We start from the raw sequence: 19,862 nt of genomic DNA on the forward strand, positions 1-19,862 counted from the left end.
CCCAAAATGTAATCACAAGTTAGGAGAATATAGTTCTTCTTTGTTTTTCCGTTTTCCATCTGGTGTCCGGTATCCGCATTGAAATTCGATTAATTCGAATTTATGTCGGGTAGGGCCCCATTCGAGGGGCAGCGTTCTCTACCAAGAATTTTTTCATACCCTAGGAGAATATAGTTTACTTTCTCCCACCAGCTATATCTATCTTATTATACTCCCTTCGTTCAATTTTACTTGTCACATTTTAAGTTGACTAATGTATTAAGAAAAACAATTAATAGCATAACTATTTTACTGTAGTATCCTTATTAATGATGTTTACATTGTATCTTGAAATTAATTTAGAAAAAAAGCAATTAATGTTAATGATAAAATAGGAAAAAAAAAGTTGTTTTCTCTTGATATGTCAAAAATAACAAGTAAAAATAGAAATTTAATTAGAAAATTAGTGACAAGTAAAAGCGAACGGAATTAGTAGTTTTTTACTCTCTATGTTTTTATGTTTTTTTTTTTAAAAAAAAAAACATTTTCTCTTGTTTGCTTTTTTTTCATCTGGTGTTCGGTACCCGTATTGGAGTCTGGCTAATTCGAATTCGCATTGCGTAGAGCCCCATTCGGGGAGAAAAGCTCCTTACCAAGAATTTTTTCATACTCAGGGCTCGAACCCAAAACCTATAATTAAGGAAGGAGTAGCCTTATCCGCTGCATCGCATGCTTTGGTGGTTGTTTGCTTTTCTTGTGCCTGCTGTTTTCTTTCAATTCACTTTTCCCATGTTCAATTCAATTCTTATGCCAACATCTAACTAAATTGTGCAGCTGCTCTTTAGTGTAACAATAAATCTTTGACAATCTTGTTGAGTAGCAAAGTTGTATTCTTTAGTAGTCAAAGCATGGTGAAAAATAAAGCAAGCAACATTACGTATACGGATAACAATATAAAAATAAAGCAATTGATATGATTTTTTCAAAAAAAGCATTAATAAGATATGTTTATGTAAACTGATACCTTTATTTTTAAAAATAGTAATTTAATCGTAATGATGAAAACATAGTATATATGAATTGGAGAGGTATTCGAGCCTTTAGGTTACGCTTAGAAATAATATTGTGAGAGATATAAATATTATACGAATAAACAAAAATTCTTATAAACTTAAAAACCATAAGTTGGTTAAATTGGAGATGATCAACTTATTACTTTTGACTGATTTATAGCTCAAAATAAGCATTTTTAAGTCCAACGATGTGTATAAATTAGCTTAATCTGCTTATATGAATCAAATACTCTAGTAAATTCTTTACTTTTTTTAAAAAAAAATTATCACATGAATTCGTTTAGTATAAACGCATAGTCTCTTGTTGACTAAGGTAAAAAAAAAAAAAATTGGTGTTGGGGTTGGTGGAACGTGACGCGGTGGCTCGGAAACGTAATGTTTTAGAATCAAATGGAATTTATGATCCATTACATTTTAATTATAGGGTTTAATTCAAATAATCTTGTTAAAAAATGTAAATCATTTTTTTTTTCTATTTATAAATAAATTTGAATAAATCTGACATGTGAAATCAATGAAATAGAGGAGTTGTACAGTTGGGAAAATGTTGGATACAAGTGTACGGAAACGTTGGTATGGCATGAATCAGAGTCACGATGAGTCATGCATAATGTAATGAGTTTACAGTAATATGCCAGCTAAATAATCTACCTCAAATGGTGACATTGTGTACACATAAGGTACGAGCCTCATCTTTCTTTCCCTTTTTATTTTTAATGTTAAATAAAGTGGCAGACACTTTACTGCCAATTATTTTTTTCTCCTTTACTACAATATGGTAACAAAGCACCTAAGGGTCGTTTGGTGTGAGGTATAATAGATAAATAATCTTGAGATAAAGGTATTAGTTAGAGATTAGTTAATATCGGGATAACTTATTCCACCATTTACATCATAGTGATGGAATAAATTATCTCATATGCATGGTGGAATAAGTAATTTTGGGATAACTAATCTCAAGATTAATTATTTTGAAATAACTATTTTCCAACGAAACGATACCTTAGGGCAATGAAGCTCATCTCATTTAGAAAAAAATAATAATTTAATCACTATATTTTGGCACGAAATAGTACGAGGGGGGCGAAATGAAGCACAAGTGACAACAAATGTGACACTTTTTCCTAAAGACAAGCTAGGCTTTTAAGCTATCTCAATTTATCAGATGTTTTTTTTTTTTAAGAATTAAGCAATATTAAAAAAGACTACCTTTTAATTTTAAGAGTAAATTTCTAAAATGATAGTAGTACTTATTTTAAGACAATTTTGTAAAATAAAATGGGAGGAAATTAGAAATCAATACTCTGGAAAGAAAAGAAAAAATAAAAATATTCTTCTAATTTTTTTTTAAAAATAATTTTTATATTTCGCTTTCAAAAATTAATTTGACTAATTTATAAATTACATTAGATGAAATTAATTTCATATTTTAAAACTAAAATATTCAAATACTATATATAAAGTACGGCAAATGTCATATCAACATAGTGAAAAGGTACATATATCTTAAATAAACTCAACATTTATAATCTCAAAAAAATAAAAATTGTGACAATTATTTTGAAATGTAAAGAGTGTAGCTAATTTCCTAGAAACTTCCTAAACAGAGTATATTAGTTGTACTATATAGCAAAAGTGGAAATTCAGTAAGAGCTAGCTAAATAGTGGCATATTAGCCATTTCATATAGTATTGTACTTGGGGCTCAAGTTGTTACCTCTATAAATTCACCTTTGTATTTATCATCATCCTAGTTATTTCCCGCACATACTTTATTCATTCTAATTGTATAGAGAGAGAGAGAGATTAAAGAGTTATGAGAGAAACAAAATCAACAACCTCCATGGTTCCAGCTGTTAATGGAACCTGTTCACTTTGGCACTGGCAATCACCACTTCCATACCTGTTTTGTGGTTTAGCATTAACGTTGGCCCTTATTGTCGTGGCACTTATCCTTCTGGCCTGTTCATTACATCAACGTACCTTGTCTGACGAAGAAGATCAAGACAAATCTACAAGTCCATCGAACAACAGTAGTACAATGGTGGAGATGTCGCCGAGGATCATCGTTATCATGGCTGGCAATCAGAAGCCCTCACATATCGGAGTTCCAGTTTCTTCATCTGATAAATGTCCCGATGATTGAGACTAATTATTCATGGTATAATTAGTCTCTTAATTCATCATATCTGAAAGTTTTGTGTGTTCTATGAAATAGTACTATACATGTCTCCCAGAATCAATTTATTCTCAATAGATTTCATGGTTGGTGACACAGTTTTGTGTTCGTTACCCAAAAGTTATATAAAGTTTATTTAGCTTTGCTTCATCAAAAGTAATTTTGATCGGATTTAATAAAATTCCTGTCCGAAATAGTATTAGAGAAAATAACTAAAATTCCTATTATGTTTGAGGATAATTTCAAAATGATATCTTAAATGTTTTTTTTAGCTGTCTTTATCCTATATTTTGCTAAAAATGAATAATTTTTTTGTTTTCTTATACTTTACAAATTCTACTGCTGATATATTTTTCATATGTACAAGGTCGGAGTAAATAATTTTCTGTGTTATATATTTTTCAAGTTTCTTATAAAAATTTAGTAAGTACTATACTTATTTGTGAATTACTTTAAAAGTATTACTATAATCAAGTTGCTTTAACATATGTAAGAAATAAGAAAAAAAATGTAATTCGAAATGAAATTGTTTGATTATTCCAATAATACCACCTTCACATACTCGTTATCATCGAACAGTTTTGAACTAATTTGGAGTTGATGAAGTTCTTTTTTCCTCCACAAGGATTCCCCCTTTTGTTTTATTTATTTATTTGGGTAGCATTTTGTTTTATTTATTTGATTATTTTCATATGCTGCTTTTTTTTTCTTAATTTCTTGAAGGGAGTGAAATTTAGCGTCTCACTAAAGTAGTGATGATTGAGATTTCTTTATCCATTATTAAAGATCTCGAATTTGAAAGTTCTTTCTCTATATATATAAAAAAAAAAAAAAAAAATTATCTTAAAAGCACCGCCTCAAAAATGGACCAGTAATACATAAATTTGAATTAATCGATAACAAATCGAACACCAAATGAGTAAATTTTTTTCTAAAAAAAAAAAATATGTCAGAATACAGGCAATTCAGCAGTATGAAAGGTGGATAAATGAGTGAGAATGGATAGAGGTGCGGCGAACCGTTCACGCGAAAGAGGGGAAAAGTTGACACTGAACGAATAAATAAGTAGAAGATGACACAAATGTCTTGGATGTATTTAACAACATTGAGCTGAAAATTACTCCCTCCGTTTCATAATAAATGAATTGTTATAGAGGCGAACTCAGGATTTGAAGTCTGGGAGTGCATCAGTATTGTCAAAAGCGGGTAGAAGTTCTGAATAAAGACTCAAATTTGTGTTGATCGCTCGCCTCATTTAATGTGCAGTTTAGGTTCTAATTTATAAGATATACTTTCCCTTGTCAATGAGGTTTTTCTGAAAATACGAACACTAAACAATTGATATTTCACTTAATAAAAAAAAAAAAAGTTATGCGTTTATATATTTGTCATTCATGCTTATATTATTAATCTTGAACTAGACATATGTTTATATATATTTTTTCTCCTTTATGCCTTTTTTTTGTTAAATCTTACGCTTTATTTGTAATTTGTGCTTATATAATGGACCTTGAAGTTTTTTTGCCCTTTTTTGCTTTTGCTAAGGCGATGAGAATTGTCTTTAAAATTAGAACTTGGTTGATGAGAATAATATCTATTCATTTCAATTCACAAGAATCAATAACAAATTCCTATAAAATAAAAAATTCATCAAAAATATAAGTAAAAATAATTATTTATATATTTTTAATTAAATCCCATGAACTTAAATACAAGCAAGAAAAAAAAATTTACACACTAACTTTCAAGCAACAAGTAAATATTAAAAATAACTAACATTACCCAAACTTGAATCAAAAAATAAAAGAAATGAAAGGAAGAAATGTGTACCTATTAGCATCAAGTAGTGTATATTAATTAAGGAGGGGTGGGGTGAGATGAGGTGGCTGCCTAGTTGGTGGCATTTAAATATATAAAGGAGAAGTAAAATGAAAAAATCGAGAGAGTCCATCAGGAATCGAACACGTGACGTCAGGCCAAAAGGACGTTAGCATTTGAGTTCCAAACTAGTGCACCCACACAAGTATTATTACTAAGTGTGCACAATTAAATATACTAACACTTTAGGAGGATATATATATGTATATATACAATTTTTTAAAAAAGTTACCGGGTGCACATGCACTCTCGAGGCACCACGTGGATCCGCCTCTGAATTGTTGAATTTTGGCACACGTATTAAGGAAAAAATATTAAAGACATAAATTTAACACAACTTTCTATTTTTACCTCAAAAAAAAAGTTAACCTTGTAATACCTTTTCAAAAATTAATTGGTTATCAAATCATAAAGGCAAATTTGAAAAAAAATTCAATGATTCATTTATTTTGAAACACCAATAAATACCCCAATAATTCACTTATTTTGAAACGGAGGGAGTATTATTTTTTAACTAAAAGTAAATAATCTTTTTCAGCATTAAAATAATAAATTTTGAGCATTTAAATCAAATTAATTATTTTGATTATCATAATTTAATGGATATATTAGAGTGAAACTGCTATGTGATCAGAATTAAGAACCTCATCAATGACGACATATATTGTGTATGCATTTTAACTTTCTTTACGCATATGACATACTAAAGAATAAATTTCAAACTATTAGATAATTTGCAAATATGTATTCAAGATGTGATATTAGAAACCTAAAGTAAGATTATCAAATAACAGATTAAAATATATCAACAGTCTAGAAATATATATAAATTAAATTCTATAATGATTTATTTTTTGTGTCGTTTCCCTAATATACTCCCCCCTAAAGCTGCATATTGAATAGATTTTGAATAATTTATACAAATTTAAAGAAATATATCCAGGGTGGAAATATGATGAGTAATGGAGGATTTAACCACAAATATTTTTTTATAACCCTAGAAAAATCTACTCGTTTCAATTCATGTGAAGGAGTTCGAATACGATGGTAATCTGTTAATTTTAAATTAAAAATTCAGACATAAATTTTTTAAAATTAAATGTATATTTAGAAAAATTATACAAAAATATTGTCATCTTAAATCAATACGGCTAATGATTCAAATTTTTTTATAAAATTATATTAATCAATTTCTTTTTGACTTGACTCTTCAAAAAATAATACATTCATATGTTAACTTCCATATTGGATTGACAATAATGTAGAAGTGGCACACATCACACGGCAATATCCCTCTTCTGTGTGAAAAAAAACAGTAGCGTTGATGACCTCACAAGTCATCCAGAAAGTTATACATTACTTTCTATTGGTGGAATTTTTGTTTCATTAAAATTGATATTAGCGGTGGATCCACAATTTAGCAGTCTTAGATGTTCGGATGGTTCAAACACATATATTAATGTACAAAGTTTTAAGGTATTGCTTGTAGATTAAGGCACCCAGCTATCTTTCGGGTTTACTAGATGTTTTTTTAAGCCTTATTTCAATTTTATATATTTTTTACATAATTCTATCTAATTTGTCTCGAATTTAAGAAGTGTCGAAACACGAAAAAAAAAAAGTTCATAGGTCCACCCCTGGTTGATATATATCCTAAAAATAAAACTATCTATATTACCTTGGCGTGTTGGAAATTTCTACATATTATATTAGGAAGCGTAGAAGAAATTGATGGCTCTTTTCACTCTTTTCTTTTTAGTTTAGAAAATGGTTTAAAATGGATAAATGGGGTAAGTAAAAAGTGGTTTATATGAATTTCATTGTAAATGTGAGAATAATAAGTCAATCAGAAAGGAAGTTACACTACCACTTTGTCTTAAGTGGAACTATGGCTGTCAAGTGGGTCGGGCCGGGCCAACCCAGAATCGGCCCATGTTATTTAACCGGATTGAGGATCGGGCCGGGTTGGAGTCTAAGTGGGTTGGGTCGGACCCAACAGTAAAAAAATTAAAACCCACCTTAACCTGGCCTACTTAACCCAACCCGGTCAAACTCGATTAAAAAATCGGTCAAATCCGGTCAAAAATATATATAAAAAAAAAAACTTTCTTTCAATATACATTACATATACCCACCTATATACATTATAAATACGTTAAATAATATATATAGTATATACTACATTAGAATTTAAAAAATATATACACATATACACAATTAGTCAATTACTCATATATACGCACCATTCAATGTATATATACTACTACTTATAAAATATACTATAATATATATACATTACAATATATATAGACATACTTATATACTAATTCATAAAATATATACACATGTATACGTTAAATATACAAGATATATACACGTGTATATGCACCATACAATGTATATATAGAACTACTTATAAAATATACTACAATATATATACATTACAATATATATAGATGTAGTTATATACTAATTTATAAAACATATACGCACGTATACGTTAAATATACACTTCTATAGAAGATATATACATGTGTATACGGACTATTCAATGTATATATACTACTACTTATAAAATATACTACAATATATATACATTACAATATATATAGATATACTTATATACTTATAAAACATATACACATGTATACGTTAAATATACACTTCTATAGAAGATATATACACGTGTATACGCACCATTCAATGTATATATACTACTAATTATAAAATATACTACAATATATACAGATATACTTATATACTAATTTATAAAACATATACACATGTATACGTTAAATATATACTTCTATAGAAGATATATACACGTGTATACGCACTATTCAATGTATATATAGTACTACTTATAAAATATACTACAATAGATATACATTACAATATATATAGATATAGTTATATACTAATTTATAAAACATATACTCATGTATACGTTAAATATACACTTCTATAGAAGATATATACATGTGTGTACGCACTATTCAATGTATATGTACTACTACTTATAAAATATACTATAGTATATATACATTACAATATATATAGATATACTTATATACTAATTTATAAAACATATACACATGTATACGTTAAATATACACTTTTATAGAAGATATATACACGTGTATACACACCATTCAATGTATATATACTACTACTTATAAAATATACTACAATATATATAGATATACTTATATACTAATTTATAAAACATATACACATGTATACGTTAAATATACACTTCTTTAGAAGATATATGCACAAATATACAAAACATATGCTACTTAATATAATAAATTAATAATATTTGGTAGTAAATTAATAATATATTAGAAGTAAGTTTTTAATTTAAAGTAGAAAACTAGAAATTCAATTTAAAATTTTAAATCGTTAAATGAAAAAATATAAAAAGCAAGGACTAAGGAGTGAATGAATTTGGGAAATTTTATTGATTGCAAAATGATCCAAAATATATAATTTATATGAATGAAAAATCTACAAATTATGCATCATTTTTTCCAACTCATTCATGTTAATATTAACGGGAACTTGCATAGATAGTCGAAGTCAACCGGGGCAAAAACATGCATTGGACTTGATTCTGCTGAGTTCTCCCGTGAAGTCATAATTTCTTCAAGTTTCAGCTCGTCGCTCGGCTCCGGTTCCATTCCTTGGCTTCTTCTTTCCGCTCCAATCCAATCTCTGAGGCAAACTAGAACATTCGTTGCATTGCTTCCCAATGAGCGTCGATTGTCTCTAAGCTGCTGTCGTCCTTGACTAAAGGCGTTCTCTGATGTAACGGTTGACATTGGAGCATTCAAGATATCTCTAGCTAATCTTGAAAGCACAGGATATTGTGTTTCATTACTCCTCCACCAATCCAACGTGTTGATCCGTCGTCTGCGATCCTCTGGTGCAGTCCGAAGATAATATTTCATCTCTTCCCGATAAGTTGATGTGTAAGTTCTCTCATCAAAATTGTTCCAACAATTTAAACCATAAAACGAATCAGAAAAACCACTATGTGCCGGTCTTTTAGAAGATGATGGTTCCTCGGGAGGATGAGGAGCGACAGTTGGAGTGATATTTGTAGGTACGGCTAAATTAAAGAAATCAGCATAGTGATTATATAATTGTTCTTCGTAATCCTTTGCATCAGCCGTAGCCGTCCACAAATCAGGTTGTACTTGTTCAGAATCATGGTTAGTATTTATTTCTAATTTAGTATAAATAAGAGTACTAAAGTGGCACATATTATTATATCTCATGCACGGATTTAGCATAGCACCAACCAAGTAAATAGGGGGAATCGAAAAAAAATATTTTTTAAATTTCGTAAACATGGCGCCAACAGCTTCTTTATAACCTTCTTTATTTTTATATTTTTTGAACAAACCAGAAATATCGGCTATTTATGCCAAAATATTACAAACAGTAGGATAATAAGCACCGAAAAATTCAATCGTACCTACATAAAAGTTTTATAAAAACTTAACAAGATCATTAATTACAACCCAATCAGAATTATGTAGCATGCAATCAGCAGAATCAGTAAATGAACCGCAATGTTGGTTAAAAGCTAGTGTAATAGGAATTCTATATTTATAACAAGTTTTTGAAAATTCATACGCAGAATTCCATCTAGTATCAATTTCCTCAGGCATCAAAATTGGTGTAAGTCCATTTTCTTGACATTTAACTTTAAATTCTCTAATTCTCGATATACGATTATTTTCTTAAATAAAACCAACGGCAAGGCGATTTTTTTCAATATAAAGCTCCAAAAACTCAAGACCATCTTTTACAATTAAATTATATATATGACATGCATACTTAATATGAAAAATTTCAGGCAAGGGCGGAGATAGTGTAGATTTTATTTTTGTTATAGCAGTCTTGTTGTTAGAAGCATTATCAAAAGCAATACATAAAATTTTATTTTCGATACCATAATATCCGGGAATTTTAACAATAGAATCAGCAATAAATTGTCCAGTATGTTTACGATCTTCATCATATAAAAAAGCAAGAATACATTTTTGCATCACGAAATTACTATCCATCCAATGACAAGTAACGGTTAAATAATTATTGTTATTTACAGCACGACCAAGATCAGAAGTTAGGGACAATCTACATTGAATATTTTTTAACAATGTTGATAAATAAAAATAATATTGTGAATGGAGTCTAAAAATATCAGACCGACAAGTAGTTTTAGGAATACCGTTAAACATAGAATTATAAATTGCTTGTATATAACGAATAAATGCATCAGAAGAAGGAAAACTAAAAGGCAAACAACCCACAGCTACCATTTTAGTTGTTTCTTTCCGGTCCCTCAATTTATTATACTTTTTCGCTACGTGATCGGTTGCTGGGTCCATTTTAGTTTGCATTGGCCCACCAACATCCCCACCACCTTGTGCAATATTTAACTCTCTTTTGTGATCTTCAGCTATATGCCTCATTAACGTACCCGTACCCCTTTACTTGCCTCCACTTCTATGCTTATATATTTGTTGACAAATATTGCATTGCACCTTAATATCTGATATACGTTTAAAAAATTGCCATGCAACACTAGTTCTTTTACGAGGTCTTGGGGCACTGAGAGGACGGGGAGGGAGATTAACCGATTCAGATCTAACGTTAGCATCTTCTATTGCGGGTGTCTCAGCAATATTTTCATTATCTTCGTCTAAATTAACCGCATCCACTTCATTTTCTTCTTCTATACCGTAATTTTCCTGAGCTTCTACATAATCCATATCGTGAACACCTACACCTATTTCTTCCTCAAAAGGTGTACCAAGCGGTATTGGAGGCGAAGACACACAGGTATATCTACTACTTGAACTACCTCTACTGCTAGTAATTCGCTTTTTACTACCACTACCACTTCCAGGACAAAAATTTTTAACACCTTTAGTAGCGAGGTTTCTTAATTTATTCATAATATAAATTAAATTAAACTAAAAATATTCAAAATACACAAATATAATAAAATTATGTATTAAACAATTAATACAATAAATAAAAATTAAACGTAAGAGATGGAACGACAATACCAAATTTTGAAAGTATCCGAAGGTTGCGACTTTAGAAACTTCCGGTTGTACTTTGTAAACGAAAAATTAAAAAATTAAAGTGAACACTTTAAGAAATTAAATATATTGAATATTTGAGAATTGAGAATTGAGATTTGAGAGAGTGAAAAATTGTGTGAAAAATGATTTGAAGTTGTAGGGTATTTATAGAATTTTTTTGGGATTAAAATTTTTTTTTTTTTTTAAAGTTATTATTTTTTTTTTTAATAAATGGGCCCAAACTAGCCTTTTGGACCCAAAAACAGCTATATAACCGTTGGGCCAACGACTAATTTGGCCTAATTTTTTTTTTTTAAAGGTATTCGGGCCGGGTTAACCAGACTCATTTTAAAAAAATAACCGGCCTGGGACCCGAAACCCTAAAGCCCTAAGGATTATCGGGATGGATCAAACCGGACCGGGTTAGTTACAAAGACCAGGCCGGGTTGGATCGGCCCGGCCCAGTAGACACCCTTAAGTGGAACGCATAAACTCATTATTCGATGCCCACTGTGGAAATTTGGAAGTTCATCCACTATTGTTAATTTTTTCAACTACTACACACTTCTGTGAGCTGATTTAACTTTTGTAGTTGTTGGTAATCGATAGTACATTGACCCTTTTTCATATATGATTTGATACATTTTATTTGAATTTATTATCTATTGAAAATAGTCTTTATTTCTACAAAATTGAAATACGAATGCGTGCAGTTCACCTTTTCTAGACCACTTCACTCATGAAAATATGGCCTGCCTCATCTGTTCAATTTTGCTCTGATTAAAACAATAATATTTTCATGAACCAATTTTATCACTCGATAAATATTTTATCGGTTGAGTTGGTAGAGTGCGGTGGCTCGGCAATGTCAGGTATTGTCATCAAAATTGTGGAAGCATTTGAGCACTTGAAAATGTTGGGATATGTATTGGTTAGTGTCTAGAAACTTGGTAGAGCATGATCATTATCTCACTGTGAGTTACAGTAAGTTTCAAAAATGTGACATTGTATTGCAACTCACATGAGGAAGAAAGAAAGGGCTGTTTGGATTGGATTAGCTTCTTTTTTTTCTCAAAAAGAAAAAATAATAATTTATAAGTTAAAAGCTAAAAATTAAAAATTACTTTTTTTTATTTGCACTTTATATTATAAGTTTAAAATATAGAGCTAAAAAATGTGTTTAAGTTTAAATCTGCTTCCTCTTTCCATATCCCAAATCCACCCAAAATATTTTAAATTGAAAAAATTCAATGTTGGGGGCACCATTTTTATTGGATATATACATGTGGTGGAATTATGATTTTATTAAAGAAGTATATACTGTATATGTAAATTTGAAATTTTACATATATATAATATATGATGAAATTCGTGCCGCCATCTTCGCCGAATTATTTTCTTGTATTTTAAATTTATTTAGTAAAATTTTCAATTCCACCACTAAAGATAATGATGTGTTTAATGAAGTTAAATGATTTAGAATATGCACATTAACTAGGTATTAGTACTCTCCTATTATTTTATCTTCAATTTTAACACTACATTATATTGCTTTTTTGTTTCGATTATTTTAACATTTCTCCATTATCTCCAACTTGACTTCAGTTTTCATATTACATTTCTTATACTTAATTTAATGTGCTCTACTCTACATGAAACAGTTTTTTTACCACATTGCAAGTTAAAATAATATTTGTATACTTTATCTTCTCCAAATTTCATTTAATATATTATTGTTTGTTACGAAACTAAAACAAATAAATAGGAACAGGGCAGAGTAGTTTTTTTTTTTTTTTGTGAATTCGACTCTACTATTATTGAATACTCCATAGCTAGACGGGGACGAATGTATGTAGACTTAAAAAACAAAGAGATGCATCAATAGGTTGAAGTACTAGAAAGTACCAAAAGGTTGTAAAGACACGTAACGTTGTTTGTTGGCGAAGCTAAAATGGCTTTTTGTTTTACCTCACCAATTCTATATGCTGCTTTACTTTACCTCCACCACAAGGCTTTTTGATTTTTATGTTTTTCTCATCAAAATATTTTTTAGGACAAATGAATTTATTAAAAATGAGAAAATAAGTGTCACTTTTCATGGTGATTGTCACTTTATATGTGCATTAATATATTTTACTTATGTAATAAACATGCCCTAAATCTGAAAGAGTCTTGGTTCATGTAAATAGTTAGGTAAAAGTTTTACTATTTGATTTTGTGTAGACCAAATATGATGGAATTTTAATCTTTACAGCTAAAAGTGGTGCATATAAAAAGGAAGTTGTAGGCGATACGCTTTACTCCAATCTCAACCCAATCAGTTTTTCTACCGTGTCATCGAAAGTTGTCTTTGCCCCATCCCTACATATATAATTTGCTATTAATAACAGTAAAATTTATAGTTTATTGGCTTTGCTTTGCTTTTCATTTCATTTTAGAAAAATACAATTACTTTTATAGTAGACTAAGTTTTAATTTTGATTTTAACATTCTCATTATACTTTTTATGGCCTTTCGTTATATAAATGACAAAGACATATTTAGAGCCAGCAAAATTTTTAATCCAAGAGCACGAGAGTACAACAATAACAACAAACCCAGTGTATTCCCACTTAGTGGGGTTTGAGGGGGTAAGATGTACGCAGTCCATACCTCTACCTCTGATGAAGTAGAAGAGCACGAGAGTAAGAAGTTTATTTGAACTTTCTATCCAGTCATAAACTTACGTATAAATCAGTAAACACTAGAGTGTATAGTCATGATAAATTAATATTTTTTTTAATTTTAATTTATTTGTTTGATTTGACTTGATTATAAGTTCGATAAAGTGAACAAGATTCTTGACAAATTATATATAAAGAGAGATAGATTGTATTAAAATATGTTTTACTTTTATAATCTTGTAAAAAGTTAAAATAAAAAAATAATATGACCTCGGTTCATTAATTTATTCAACCATGGTAACAACAAAACGTGATGCGGATAAGTATTTAGGATAAAACAAGAGGGGGAAGAGTATAAAGATAGTGGCAAATAAGCAATTTCATGGAGGGTGGGACTTTGTTTTCCACTATAAAATGAGCTAAAAATTGCCATCATCTGCCTGACTGCTTTTGTTATAACACAGAGCAGAGAGAGAAAGAAAAAGAAAGTAATGAGAGAAATTAGTAAAAATTCAGGCTCAGGGTCTTCATTCTGGACATGGAAATCTCCACTTCCTTACCTTTTTGGAAGTCTAGGATTAATGTTGCTTCTCATTGTTGTTGCTCTCATCGTCCTCGCTTGTTCTTTCCACAAACGCCTTTCTTCCTCCGACCAGCAGATCAAATCTTCATGTCCACCGGTTAACAGTACAGTTGTCGAGATGTCTCCGAGGATCGTCGTCATCATGGCCGGTGATCAAAAGCCAACGCACATCGGAGTTCCTATTAGTTCTGATAAAACTCATACAGCTGTCTGATTCTGTACTAATATAATATACTCCGTTGTTTACTTAGTCGTTTTTGCTAACCCTCGAGGAGGTTCTTTTTGTAAGTTTTCGGAATATGTAAAACAGAGACGCTTGAGAAATATAGATCAATCAGGAGTTCCTTTTTGGCATTATCACTTTCAGCTAATCATCTTAGTCCTTTGTTATATATAATTACTACAGTTGAGTTTAATCTAATTAAAGCTGAGACGAACGAAGATTGGATATATGTTTAATTTATGAGCAAAATTAAAATCTATGATGAAATATTAGTCCTCTTTCCTCATGTGTCTTTTTCATTTTCCTTGTGGCGGATCCATCGGTGGCAAAATTTATTTCCAAACGCTAGCTCAAGATATATAAAAAGATGAAGGACTCTTTTAACTCATTGATCATATGGTAATCCAAACATTAGCTCAAACTTTACTTGTGGGATTTAATTCATCTTTATCATGTAAATTGCAGAGTTTTGAACTATGGATTTACTAATTTGATTACTGGAGAAGAGATATTGACATATGTATTCCTCCTATGAGGGAATAAGAATTTGGAGTTTAGAAGAAAGGCTAGTAGTGGTGGTTGTGGTTAAATGCCAAAACAAGCTTTATGTGGATAGGGATGCGGCAAACCGTTCACGCAGAAGAAAAAAAGATAAAGTGAAAAGACAGATGAGACTTGAGAGGAGTAAATGAATGAGTAGACGATGACAATGAAAGAGAGAGATGGACAAAAATTTTCAAAATTGTCATTGCGAACATGGCAGTACCAGCAACAGAGACCTATTGTCATGCGTGTCTCTTCACTCTTCACTAAACAATTTTAATTTTGTGCATCGTATTTTATATTATTAGGTAACTTAATTTTTTATTGTAGGTTAATTAATTTTTTCTTTTTAAAATTGTATATATAATTGAATAACCCAAAATAGCATATCAAGTTTACTTATAGTATAGAATATTTTGTGCATCAATAATGCACAAAACTTAACTCTTCACTAAATGTTCTCTTCTTTTTTTTTTTTTTTTTTTCTTTCAAGAGTAGATTGTCAAAAAAAAAATAATGATTTTTTTAATCTAAATTATTAAGTGTGTAATATTAACTTCAGGGGTGTTTTTATTATTAGAGGGTTTAGGCTTATTGGTGTTTATTATCCTACTAGTCCTAAGATTGTTGTCCCAGCTTGTGTGATGTCTATCATAATTTGTTGCGTAGTGTGCTTTGATTATTAAGCTATTTTGTCGTTATCCTTATTTCTCTCTCGTAGTCTTTACAATTTTGCTTGATAGTTGATACTCCTTCCGTCCTAAATTATTCATCTCAAATTTTTTAATTTAATTTCTCATTTTACTTGTCTTTTTTCATTAATTAAGAAGAGACAAATTTTTTTCCATGTTTTACCCTTTGCACTAATTACTTTTTCTTCAAATTAAAATGTAAACATTGTTTAATAGGGATACTATGGTAAACTAGACATGTTATTAATTATTTTTCTTAATCAATGTGTCATCTCAATTTAAAACGGAGAAAATATTTTTTGTTATTTTCATCTTCTTTTTTATCTGAAATTGCTATATTTGAGTTTAGGGTCTTTAGAAAAAAACCTCTCTATCTCCATGAGATGGTGATAAAGTCTATGCATGTTCTATTATCCCAAAATCTTACTTGTAAAAATATACTAAATACGTTGTTATTATTATTATCAAATGACTCTTTAACTAGCAATTGTTTTCTTTCGTATTTAAAAAATCATGATCATTCATATAAAAAACCAAAATTTCAGTAATTGAGGTATGTCAGAATGAGTAGTTCAAATAGGAAATATAAACACTTAATTGTACTTTTGCTCTTTTATAATAGTAGTACTCCACTACTATTGTACAACTTTTTTGCATATATTCCATTGGATATTCCCACTGTTTGTGCGTTAGTACCACCACATCGAGGCGCCGCAGCACCTACTATATTTCAAGGTCAACAGCTAAAAAGCACCTGATAAATTTTTTGACTATAATATTAAAGCGCCATGATATTGTTAATAATATTCTGCATCCCATTTATACCCCTTCTATCTTGAATTTAATTACTCTACTTAATAAAATTCGAAAATTAGGTGACATCATATCTAAATTCTATATAGTATTTTCACTATTTTATTTTTTGTTTTAGAAAAAGACATAACTATATGCACAAAACATTTTGTATTAGCGAAATTGAAAAAAAGGCCATATCCTAAAACATCTTAAATAAACACGCTACACTTGACACAAGCATTAATGATAATGATAATTTTCATGACTCAAACCTGTAATCTATGCAACTTTCTCTAAGGCAACACTTCTTTTTGCTTAACTATTTCAAATTTAAATATAATGTTGTATCAATCAAAATCTAGATATAATTCTTAATCAAATTGACATTGTAAATGTTGTGTATAATAATGGAACACTTGTATTATATGAACGGCTGAACGGGGACGAATATATTAATCAAAAGTCCCCATAAAACATATACTAATCAAAAGTCCCCATAAAACATATATTAATCAAAAGCGATGAGACGCCTATATTTGACGCTGAAACTTATTAAAGTGCCATTATAAAAGATTACATATCCAGATATTCGATCATAATTAAAGGAGGGATTATTTTGTGTGCATTAACAGAAAGTCCACAATTAATGCTTTCACCATTGTTGAATTTCAATCTGACCATACATTCAGGATAAACTCACATTACAGAATATCAAATTTGTACTTACGAAGAATGGACTTTTAATTTTTTTTTTAAAGAGGTGGGTGTTATTATTCAAAATGTGTTGATTATAAGTTATTTCCTGTGACATACATAGTTTATAAATGATTACTTTTCGCTGTTGAAAGAATTAGTTTTATAATTTTGATGTAATAAACTAAAAATATATTGCTGATTCCTACTAGTGTGAGATTTAGAAAAATGTTCTTGTATCGTTATTCGTTGCAGGTTGCAACTCTTAGACGTAATGGTTAGGGACAAACTTTGCTATGATTGTATTTTTCACTATTATTTATGTGCAGAAACATATACGAATATTGTTACCAAAATTAATTAGTATATCTTATATAAGTTATTTGTGTTTCTTTATGTTTGAAGTGATCAATGTGTTCGTTTTTTGAATTGATTTTAAATATAAACTTTTTAAATTGAGCGTAGTTAGTTTTCCATTTAATTGAAAGATTGAAGTTTCCAACCAGATCCTGGCATACAAGTAGGTACCAAACGAGATCACTACGATCATTACTGTATTCATATCGAAGAGATGCAACGAAGTGCTTAAATTATTTTATGTAGGTATGTTAATGTGTTTCATTCCGTACGTACTACTAGCGCCATTGTATTCACTTTTTACTATTTTGAGTACCTAGACTCTTGATTTATACTATTTTATAGTAAACTCTCACTTTGATTTTCTCACAATTTTTCAGAAGAATCTAAAGAGCACATTTTAGAATCTTCCTTCTCAACATACTCAATTTTCACCTTTTAAAAGAGCTGGTAATTAATTTTCAAACCATAAAATTTTCACACTAGGAAACACAGAGAGAGATCATAGATGATGCTTTCGAACTGTAATAGCACATATTCTTGCTCAGTCTGGAGATGGAATTCTACAGTACCTTACCTTTTTGGAGGCTTAGCCTTTATATTTCTACTCATTTCTGTAGCACTCTTCATTCTTGCCTGCGCACATTGCAGAAAGAAATCGTGTAATTCATTGCCAATTTCAAGGGAAGTGAACAATGGGACGATGATCCCCACAAATGATCATAACCAGATTGACGTGATAGTGACAATGAAACCAAAGATTGTGGTCATCATGGCTGGTGATGACAAGCCTAGCTACTTGGCCACTCCATCTCTTGCTTGACGTTTTGGTTCTTGCATTTCTAATAGCTTTTTACTAAGCTATTGTACCATATTATGGTAGATAGATTGCACTACATTTTCTCTCTACCTAGTAGTTGTATGTTACAGTTAATTATAGCAGGAAGCAGCTCTGATGAGACTCTTCCATCCCCCCTTCTCTCATTTCGTTTCTCTAGATCCGTCAAATGGTTTGCTCCAAAGGAAAAAACATATTAATAAACTTGTAACAAATCAAGAGAACTCTTTATATGATATTGAATGATTCTCACCTCAGGGAATGGCTTCTGAGATTGAGGTGAATGCACAAGTTTTTTTTTTTTTTTTTACATGATATCAAAGTCTGACACATCCTTACTTTGTAAATAAGGATAACATACCCAATACAATTCCAGAAGTGAGTCCTGGGGAGAGTAAAATATACCTAGACCTTACCCCTACCTTTGTGAGGGAATATGTTTCTTTATATATGGTTTTGAAAAATCTTTACTTCATGAGCTATCTTTTGGATTTGAACTTGGCCGAATGTTCACCGCCACTACAAAAACTGTAACGCACTATATCTTTTCAAGTGTTTTTTTCCTAGCCATCAACTGGTAAAAAGAAATTAAAGTAACGATATAATATCCTTTTTCTATTTCTGAAGTTTCCCGGTAGATGCTAAATGCAAATGACCGTGGAAGTTGAGTAGATGCTTCCCTTCAGATGCCACATAAAAAAAAATAGAAGTTAATTAAGAGATGTGAAACTAGTGATGAAAAGTTGCAAGAATATGCTTTTGCTAATGTATTTTGGACGCAGCGGCACGAAGCTCATGATCAATCATGTTATGGTGACTCAGATGGATCCCACTTTACTAGTTTAAGGAATGAGACCTGAATAACTTTACAAAAAGTAATAAATAACCCACTACGAATGTACAGTAGTGGCACACATTTGACGTTCCTCATTCTCCGACACTACTCTTTCATGTTTCCTACTGTACTCTCTACTATATTTTTGGGATATTCCAATTTCTACTATATGTTGTACGTTGTACAGGACACCAATCATGGGTGTTTTAATTACTAACACTAGCAAAAGCCAGATGTAAGACTATTTTTTTGACAATCGTGATGTCGGGGTTAGCTTTTGTGCACCTTGACTAAATCCATGGGTTACCTTCCACCTCCCATAGACAACAGATACCACATAACTCTGTCCATCAAGACCAGAACAATGAGAAGAATTACCTAATGTTTTTTTATGTAAGACTGAAATAATACGCATGTCTTTAAATAAA

The 19,862-nt window shown here is 30.2% G+C and overlaps 1 protein-coding gene across 1 annotated transcript; it reads left to right on the forward strand.

The window, feature by feature from the left end:
- The first annotated feature begins 12,077 nt into the window (after window positions 1–12,077).
- Window positions 12,078–14,672, forward strand: LOC107858353 (protein GLUTAMINE DUMPER 6-like). The gene is made up of 2 exons (XM_016703014.1): window positions 12,078–12,143; window positions 14,340–14,672. The coding sequence occupies exons 1-2, from the start codon at window positions 12,078–12,080 to the stop codon at window positions 14,670–14,672; spliced, it is 399 nt and encodes a 132-aa protein (XP_016558500.1).
- Window positions 14,673–19,862: the final 5,190 nt, after the last annotated feature.

The sequence above is a fragment of the Capsicum annuum genome, chromosome 2 (assembly GCF_002878395.1).
Source record: "Capsicum annuum cultivar UCD-10X-F1 chromosome 2, UCD10Xv1.1, whole genome shotgun sequence".
Taxonomy (NCBI): Eukaryota; Viridiplantae; Streptophyta; class Magnoliopsida; order Solanales; family Solanaceae; genus Capsicum; species Capsicum annuum.